This window comes from Silurus aristotelis (assembly GCF_946808225.1).
Source record: "Silurus aristotelis genome assembly, chromosome: 8".
Classification (NCBI taxonomy): Eukaryota; Metazoa; Chordata; class Actinopteri; order Siluriformes; family Siluridae; genus Silurus; species Silurus aristotelis.
Window position 1 is genome coordinate 19,538,721 of NC_139581.1, and position 10,250 is coordinate 19,548,970.

General features: G+C 36.3%; 1 protein-coding gene across 1 annotated transcript; it reads right to left on the bottom strand.

Annotated features, from left to right (window-relative positions):
* Window positions 1–1,184: 1,184 nt before the first annotated feature.
* Window positions 1,185–9,941, bottom strand: pde9ac (phosphodiesterase 9ac). Its single transcript, XM_083549441.1, has 19 exons — window positions 9,773–9,941; window positions 7,516–7,586; window positions 6,832–6,909; window positions 6,688–6,731; window positions 6,473–6,527; window positions 6,287–6,357; window positions 6,094–6,181; window positions 5,921–6,002; window positions 5,769–5,843; window positions 5,583–5,669; window positions 5,355–5,459; window positions 5,167–5,249; window positions 4,915–5,071; window positions 4,677–4,790; window positions 3,636–3,740; window positions 3,398–3,526; window positions 3,176–3,271; window positions 2,343–2,420; window positions 1,185–1,565 (listed from the first exon to the last, which is right to left on the bottom strand). The coding sequence occupies exons 1-18, from the start codon at window positions 9,839–9,841 to the stop codon at window positions 2,370–2,372; spliced, it is 1,560 nt and encodes a 519-aa protein (XP_083405567.1). The 5' UTR covers window positions 9,842–9,941; the 3' UTR covers window positions 1,185–1,565; window positions 2,343–2,369.
* Between the last annotated feature and the right edge of the window lie 309 nt (window positions 9,942–10,250).

The window sequence follows — 10,250 nt, forward strand, 5'->3', positions numbered from 1 at the left end:
ATACACACTGTCTGCCAAGATGCTGGATGTGGAGGTCCTGGGCTGGTGTGGTTACACGTGGTCTGCGGTTGTGAGGCCGGTTGAATGTACTGCCAAATTCTCTGAAATGCCTTTGGAGACGGCTTATGGTAGAGAAATGAACATTCAATTCACGGGCAACAGCTCCGGTGGACATTCCTGCAGTCAGCATGCCAATTGCACGCTCCCTCAAAACTTGAGGCTTTTTATCGTGCCATCCTAAGGCACATCTGTGCAATAATCACAGAATGGACAGAATAATCATGCTGTCTAATCTGCATCTTGATATGCCACACCTGTGAGGTGAATGGATTATCTCAGCAAAGAAGAAGTGCTCACTAACACAGATTTAGACAGATTTGTGAACAATATTTAAGAGAAATAGGCTTATTGTGTACAATGAAAAAGTCTTAAATCTTTGAGTTCAGCTCATGAAAAATAGAGGAAAAAACAAAAGTGTTGCGTTTATAATTTGTATATATAAAATGTATATGTATATAAAATCTTAGGAATGATTATTTCAGATAGGTATTTGGGCAGGTAGAATGGATAGAGACATAGGGCTTAAAATCAACACTGGCCTATGATGTATCCAATGATTTACTCCTGAGTCAGGGCCAACAGTGAAGGGGGCCAATCGTGTTAGTGTGTCTTTGATCCAGCCTACTGTAGACTCATGTGGAAATGCGTACATTAGTGAGATTAGCAACAAAAATTACAAACTTGCTCAAATAGAACTGAAGAAAGAACACATTAGTGAAGACTTTATTGTGCTACACAGAATAGTGATTTAAAAAAAAAAAAGATAGAAATGACAACAGTAAATAATTTAAGGGGAAAAATATTAATTATTGTTTTGATGTAAACAAGTGAGGTACATGATCTAAATCAATGTAAATCACACATTGCAAACTCATCTATCATAATGCGCAAGTTTATCCATCAATCAATGCCTTTTTATTAATATTTTTCATTGATAATTGATAATAATGAAAAACCATTGTGGATTACAGTAATCCCCCATTTATCACGGTGGTTACATTCCAAAACTATTTTATGTATACAGTACTGTACTGTATTAACAATTCACTTAATTTTATAATTAATAATTATATTTTTATAATAAATATCACTATTTCAACATAAATCTCATAAAAACAAAGTTTTTTGGTCTATTGTGCTATTCAATCTGGTCTTGTATTCTTGTAACATTAATCAGCAATGTCATAATACAATATAATTAATGCTATTTGTATCCTCTAACGGGCATCCAAGTGTAACAATAAAAAGCTTAAGATTGCACAAAAAGAAGAAAGATCAGAAAAACCTAGCAAACCTACAGGCTACCAGTCTATCTGTTTGCAGCTATGTTGAGAAAACTTTCTCCCAGTTCCACAAGCCTGAGTAGTTAAGATCGCTCTTTGGGATTCAGCACAGTGAGGAACCATCTTGAACACCACTTCAGCTTTAGGGTAGTCCAATGAATGGAGAGTCTTATCAAAGCTTCAGACCAGTGCTCTGTGAAAACGGGCCAGGAAACACGATCCCTGGAGAAAAAAGTAATATACAGTAAAACATCCTTGTTCCCACACGATTTTCAGCTCTGCAAATTGCTCTGACGATTGGCACAATGGCCAAAAGCCAGTCCTTAGGAAAAGGGGAAAAGTTAGGTGAAGTGTTAGTATAGCTGAAGCAGAGAAGTAGACACAGCTAGTTTAGAGTACATAAAAAGAGCAGATTTGTATACAACAATTACCCTGAAAGAAAAAAAACAATAGAAACTTTTACAGCATTTCTAATGGTTTCTGCTTCAACTACCATTACAAACCATTTGTTAACCATTTTTATGGTTTTAATGGTTTCCATCACATAATGTTCTTGTTCAACCATTATTATCAAAACAAAGAAACAATTGTAGATAACTAGTACAATGTGAATGCTTAATCTGTCATTGTTGTCCAGAGGATACCATTGCGTAATCTACTAGTTGCCAAAGGTGTTCTGTTGATATGTTATTGGTTTTAACTTGCCATAAAATGCAATAAATGAAAGGCAACAAATTACCCATATAGATCAGTAAGAACATTGCAGGTTCCAATTAAAATTCTATTCTAACCATTAAAACCATGACAAATGCTATAAAGGGTTTCTATTGTTTTTTTTTCCAGCAGAGTAAGCTTTTTTTGTTGTTGTTGCAAAGGTTGCAATTAAAAGCTGTACGCTATCACAAGGTACTAGTGGTATATGCTGAGCAAATTGAGCGCTTTGCCTGAGAGCTCAGCTAGAGAGGAATTGAAAAACACTCAGCACGCAATTCTACTTACACAGTATCACTGAGTTTGCCCCAAAGCTTATTTCTTCTTTCCTCCTAATGACATATTTTCTGTTTTTTTCTTCTGTGCCTCATTGAACAAACAAACATACTTTTATGTTAGCTGAACAAAAATTGCATCAGGAAGCTAAACTAGTGAGGGCCAGCTACAAAGCAAATGTTACAGCATATTACAGCATATACAGGATATTTCCAGTGCAATGCTAATTTCACACTAGCAAGCAACAAGCTGTTTGTGCCGTTGTAATTTATCACTTGGCATTAACACTCCAGCATTATTTTTTACATTCTACAGAAATGGTAGCAAGTTAGTGTACATTTGGTTGTTTGATTTACATGTTACCTGATTGAATTGTAGTAGCATCATTGACAGATTGCCAATTCAAGCTAACAGTGCATATTATTTACACTTAATGTCTCTAAATGCATTTATTTAGTAAATAGAGACTAAATGATGGTCATAACTAAAGCTATGAGTTCTCAGAAATCTCAAAAATTTCACATGACATGGACTATAGTCCTACCCCAATGAAAGAACTGAAAAAATTCCAATTAAAACATGACTTCTTGTGCTGAAAAGAAATCATGGCACAATGTCAGCACATACAAATAACGTGAATGGACACTTGTTGCATTATTGCTTGCTATTGTAAACATATGCAAGTGTGCATAATGCAAAAACATCTTTGAATTTCTATATCACAAAAACACAAACTACCTTTCAGATACATGAATCATTTGATTATACATGATTAATAAAAAATAAAAAAAAATATTTATAAAATTGATACTGTATATAATTGGAGGAAGAAGTGTAAAGTTTACCTCAGTCATGGCATCGTCAATCTGCTTGAGCTCCTCGTAATGATCTCTGGAGTCTCTTAAAGGTTGTACCATGATCTCCTCGATCTGTGGAAAAAGCTAAAGGCAGGAACATAGAGTCAGTAAGCAAATATCAAGCATTCTTTTGTGCCATATCTGTTGATGACCAAATATTTCTAATAGCAGTACCACATCTAAATATAAGTTACACCAATAAGTCCATACCTTCATTACGGTTTCAAACATGGGGATAAGGACAAACTTAATGAAGCCAATCTGAGCTGTAGGCTTGGTTACTTTGTCTCTGTCCATAAATGGAGCGACCGGTAGCCCCTCAGACTTCTCTCTGTCACTCTGCAAAGAAATATGCATGTGTCTGCACAGCAACCTGACCAAAAGAGCAGCACAGAGTACACTAGACCACTACGTGTAGTACTGCACAACATACACTGCATGCTCTGACCTGCATGAAGTACTCCTCCAGAAGACAGTCCACCCATGGCTCTGCAACGTCTGTGGGCCTGACTTCATTGGAAATGTCACAGCATTTGATCAAGACCATCTTCAGCTAAACACACACACAGAAGAGAGAAACAAACTTTTGTGATCTACAGCATTATATCCATATCTTTCAACAGGTGCCGTGTAAGAAAGACAAAAAAGGCACTCTTCATATTTCGCCATATTCAGAGTTCAGTGCATTGTGAGAAACTAATACTGGAATTTACTGTCAGGCTCAGAATGATCTTATCATTGCTGTGGTGGAGGAAGTACACAAACCATGTAGAGATACACTAGGTAAAACATGACTCCAGTAAAAGTGCTCATTTGAAACTTATACTTGAGTATAATTATAAAACTATTTGCATTTATTTTTACAATTATCATTTTTGTCACAAGATTCTTGCTTAATCGACTTGGTTTATGTAAAAAGACTCTAATGACACTTTTAACTCACCAATCTATTAATAGAACGATATTAATGAGTCAAACACTGATTGATATCTATTAAAATTATGAGCCCAAACTTTTTTTTTTCAACTACTTCAAAAAGTTTGTGCAAATAAAACATTGGGTGTTGTGGTAAGTTAGAGTCAGGAGTTTCTTTCATTACTAATTACTCTCAAAATGTTCTGCTTGTTCATGCTAAGTAGATACCACTAATGTAGATGCCAATCAAAACAAGTTCAAAACTCTGATTGGTGGCTTGCTGCGTGTTTTTATCCACTCATAAATGAAGGGGAACAAGATATTTAAAATGTAGTAAAGTTAAAGAAAAAGTCTCTCCAAAATGGAAACACTTCAGTAAAATTCAGATACACAAAAAAAAGCTACATTGCTTTAACAACTGGTCAGAATTGGCCCAAAACAGGCATATCGTATTTATATCTTTTCAGAATATGTAGCTATGGGGCTTAAATAGAGAAAGAACTTTATTTACCAACTCCAAATGTGGCCCAATGTTATTAGAATGAGTTTACACTCTGTGAAATTGAGTACATACACAGGTTACATGTTCCTCATTGGTAAAGTCAAAATTGTCCACTTTGTGCTTGAAAGAGTCCAGGATCTCTCCATGCCTGGCCATATCAGTAGCCAAAATCAGTGTGATGATCGCCTGTGGGTGAAAGGTTAAGCCGTTATATTGCAACTGCACATTACACTGAATAAGTCCTCGTTTTAAATCAATGATTTGAAGGTTCTTATCGACTTTTAGAGTTCAGACACCTGCATGGACCAACCTGACGGATCTGTTTGAATGCTTCAGAGTCCACGTTGGCAAAGATGTTACACTCGGGCAAAGCGAGGATCTGAAAGGCCACAGCACAGTGGTGGTTTTCCAGAGGAGAGATGTCGTTGTAACGTACAGCTAGCTCAGTGCGTGCATTTATCTGGTACCTGAATGAATATGAAATGGTTTATACTCCACTGACTTGCCGTATTTATTAACAGTAACCTAGTAAGTATTTGTAATGAAGTTTAAACATAAATACGTGTTATTGTAGCCTGGATGGTCCAAGTCGTGACATACTGCAGCAGTCATTAAAATGCCCAGGTCTGTCAGTGTGAGCTTTTCCTGTTGACCAATAACGCACAGGCATGCACCCATACATACAATTCTTTTAAGTGCTTCGATCACTGGGCAGCCATCATTCCTTCAGTAAGCAATTTTAGTTCTTACCTGAAGGTTACAGAGGTGAATCATGCCATACATCATCTGGCTCACACAGAAGCAATGGCGGAAGTTATGGAACGGATTGCTACGATAATTCTCTTGAATACCAAGCTGGGAAAACATGAACATTAACTCAATGGCGGCTACAAATAAATATGTCTTTGTTTAAATTCACAAGCCTAATTACTAGAATAAAAAAAATGGCCTCAACAAGGATTAAAAGCTTCCTCTTACCAGCCAACGTTTAAGAGTAATGGGGTTCATGTTAAACTCCTTTACCAAGCCTAAATCATGGTACATGTATTCCAAGCAACTGAGCATCTGGAACACAAAGCGAACTCAAACCACTATCAAAAGATGCATTGTGACAAGGAAGTCTTGCTACATCTAAATATTTACATTCCTCCGAGAAACACGTACTTCATTATGTTCCCAGTGCCAGACATCAAACGTTGGCTTCTTCAGAGCTTCAATAGTCTCCTGAGAGAGTGTGTACTGAGGAAAAAGAAAAAAAAAAAAGGTGATTTTTTTTCCTCTTCTAAAATGCATTCCAAACATTTTGCTAGATGCACCTTTGGATAGCTGGGCACATCCCGTCTGGGAGTTAATTTCTTTCCATCGTCCGAGAAGTTATACTTACAAGGACAATTCACTCTAATAAAGAAAAACCTGGTGTTAAATTTGCTGGACATTTTGGTTTGATTGAATAAATTGCATTGATTTTATTTGCTCTCTAACTGCTTACCTTCCTCCTCCCCTGGAAGTCATCTCATCTCTCAGCTTCTTTAAATCGTTCTTGCACTTTTCAATCTCCACAACCTTCAGGCCCTCCACTAAGAGTTCAAAAAGAAGCAAAACTAGATTATAAATAGCACAAAGAACTACACCTTACTCCTAATACTTATACATAGACATCTTAGTATGCATAAGACACGTACACTCCACCCTCTTCTCCAACATAGCCAGCCTATTGGTCACTTCAGTTTTCAGTTCATTGATCTTGAAGGCTCTAAAGAAGGGAAACTCTTTTCAGACACACAGTCCAAGGAAAATGTCAGTGCGCTGCATCTGAAATAGGAAATAGTGTCGCTTTGGGTCTCTGGGAAAACAAACACTGGCACTACCTGCTGAACTGCTCCGCCACCTGTGATAACACGTTCTGAAACATGTCTTCTTTTTCTGTGCAGAGAAGAATACAGACTGTAAATCACATGCAAACTTAAATTATCTGCAAAATATAGACTGAGGAAACAATCATCAGTCATCATAAATGTCACAGGTTAAAATGGGAACAGTCATAACAGCATTGGGAAGTACAATGTGTTTTAGTGCATATTACCTCCCAACTGACCCGTCGATAAGGGAACAACTTTATATAGAGAACTGGATGGAAAGAAATTATGTAAAATAATTAGCTATTAGAAGAAACATGGCTGGTTAATGAATTATAATGAAGTATTAATGTGGTAAATAAGTGAGTTACTTGGGTGAGTTGGTGGGCATGGTGGGATCGATGGATACCAGAGCTCCCTCAGGGTTCACCAACATTACAGCTGTGGTCCTGTGAAAAAACGATAAGACCAGAACTGGCTCTAGTATATAAGAAGTTGCTTAAGCACTCTTAAGCCACCAGGGGGCTCTATACAAAACTCTGTTTTTAATAATAAATATATAGGATGTCACTTATGCCCTTTATTTACCTTTTCAATTTTTATTATTAAAACCTCCTGCATTCCTAAACATTTTGCTTTCAATCATTTAACAATAGCTGTTTATATAAGCTAACCCTTCAAACTGAAAATAACAATTTGACAACAATATTGTGTAAAATATGTCTATATTGTACAAAAATTTAAAAACTGTAAAATCTAATACCAGAATTTGTATTACAATCTGCATCATAAAATATGAAAACAAATACGAACCGAAACAAATGAAACGAAAATTCATTCTGACACAAGAAGAAGAAATTGTTTAATGTTCAATTCACGTGGAGGAATTGGTGCTAGAAAAAAAAGTTATATACTATATATTAAACTTATATAAAGGATTTATGAAGAAACACACATTTAAGGCTTAAACCAAAGGCTTGTGCACTGGCTATGATTTACAACATGGGTCTTAATGCTATGTCACTGTAATAATAATAATACTACGATCTACTGACCTGGAGATGTTGGAAGAAGAACACAAAAGCTCTTTAATGTCACATGGACTGCAATGACGACTGAACAAAACCTAGAAAAAACAAAACTGTGTTTCAAAATGTACAGTGGTAAAACCTCATCAGATATAGACTGTGATTCTTAGGGATGAGATTATATTATGTAGGAAGACATAAGCTAATTAGGCAAATAAAATAATTGCATAGAGGATGATTGATAAGTATATAAATAAATATAATTCATTTAAGATAAACAGGCCATTTCATATTGGTTCATTAAACTAGCTTGGAGTAATGGCCTACAGATGTATGAGACAGCTCACTTAGCTCCAGTCTGCAACACTTCCTAATCTAGAGTGGACACATGTCATGTCCAGGTTCCACTTGGCCCTTCTGCAACTTATTCCTCACAGAAAAACTAAGCACGCTTCGCATGACCATTATTTCTCTCAATATTTCACAGTGCTTCAATCATAGTTGAATCTAAACACAATTACAGTTACATGCACATGTTTTAGTGGCAACACCCCTGCATTAGAGCTCATGCAATGCTGAGATTTAGATGGAACAGTAGTGTAAATTGTGCCCTCAATTCATTACTACAATTGACTTCTATTGAGATCTTTCCTCTGGGAAAATGCACCTGAGAAGTGCTGACGTTGGCGGTGCAGGCTAAGCATGCTAGTTGCAGGTGTCACTGCAGCCTATTATGCCACTGACACCTGTGGTTCAGGCCTTTAACTTCATCTTTATTTTTAACATCAACTCACTGCTATTTCTGCATATGCTCATGACTACTACTCACTCTTTACCTGATGATAACTTATCATATTCATCAGATCATATTTATTAAATCGTCTTATTTATATGTGGACATATTTCTTCTGTTATTAAGATGCAAAACACATGCCCGGCAATTATATAGGTTAGATTTGCATTTACATTTATGGCATTTGACAGACACCTTTATCCAGTGTGATTTACATTTATCATATTTGTACAACTGAGCAGATGATGGTAAAGGGGCTTGCTCAAGTACTCAAAGGGATTTAAACCTACAAGTAGTTCACCACTGAACTATTACTAATAGATATCTAGATAATACTAGAGTCCAGTGCTTTGCTGAAGGCCAGTCACACCCAGGTGATCCTGGGATTTTTGAGTCACTGCTCATAATCACTCATGTGGCCAAATAGTTCACAGAATATTTATTAATTCATTCATTTTCTCCCGCTTATCCGTAATTCGGGTCGCGGGGGCAGCAGTCTAAGCAGGCCCCCGCCTTCGACTGCTGCCCAATCCTCACAGCACCATCCCTTACGGTCCCTCCTGCAGGTGGTGAGCCCACGGGAAGACAGAATATTTAGTTCATTCAAATTTAAGTTGCAGTTTTAATATAAAAATCTTAATCTCTTGCCCATTTTTATAAATGAATTAATGTTTTAAACCAAATTGAATAAAACTCAACCTGTTTTTATTGCACAGCACTAAATAAATGTTCTATATGTAGAGTACTTTTAACAATGAATGTTGTCCCAAAGTAACCTTGCAGAAAGCAGGCTATAGACTGATATCTCTAATGCCTCCAATGAGCAAACAAGATGTAATTGTATTAAGTGAAATACTTTCTAAGATGGCATTAGAAAGAAAAAGGATAAATAAAGGATAAATAAAGAACCTATCCTCTTCTGTGTGATCTGCTTTTACTGTAAATGGGTACAAGTCTTTGATAATGGATTTTAATAATGTTAGCAATAAAAATAGACTGCTAATGATGGTCTGTTTCCATTAATAAACTACACGTTTTAACAGTAAAACTTTTAACTTCAGAAAATCATAGCGAGCTTTCTAAATCATGTTCAATTTTACCAGCTGATCTTAAATATGAATCAGAATCAATCCTCTTAGTACTTTTTTTTTTTCCAGAAAGCAATAAGCCTGTTAAAGTCTATTTCTAGATATTGTTTTACTCATTTCAACCTTATATTATTATTATTAAATCTTCAACTGTTTACATCAACTAAGGACCACAATGATTTGACAATATATTAGAGCAATTTTAATCTAGAAACAGGCTTAATGGTACAATATTGCATACTTATTGAATACATTTTGCAGTGTAGATATCATATTAATCTGTATCTGTGAAATAACCAGGATTGATTTGTAAAATAGTGCATGGGTCCCCAATAAATTCAAATACTCATGTCAGCATTAGTGGTATTTGAGCTATAGCAGGCACAGGAATGCATTTACTGACCTTCTGTACTTTTCCATCCACATCCAGGTAGATGGTTTTTGGGGCGTAGGATGAAGAGCCTGATCCCATGCTGGCAGTATAGGATGTGTTTAAGCTGTACCGTTCTTCTCCCTAGGTGTTTGCAGTGCCTCACTCTTCCAGGTCTTATGCATGGAGGGGAAAGTGAAAAGGGGAGACGTGGAGGGATTGTAGGATTTTTAAGGTAATTGCAGCTCTTCAGCGTTGCCAGGGGACTGTTACTACACAGAGCAAGTGGGCAGCTCTTGTCTCATTTAGATATCTTCAGTTGCATTCGTTTTATTTATACTTGTACGTAGCTACGTATGATGTCAGCAGATTTAGCAATTGTGCTGGATGTGTGTTTTTTGGCTCATGTGGAAAAGCACTGACAAATTGTTTATGCATGTTTTAGGGTTGTGATGAAAACTATTTTGTTTTTTTGTTTTTTTATCATTACCATTAGCCAAAATGTTTATAT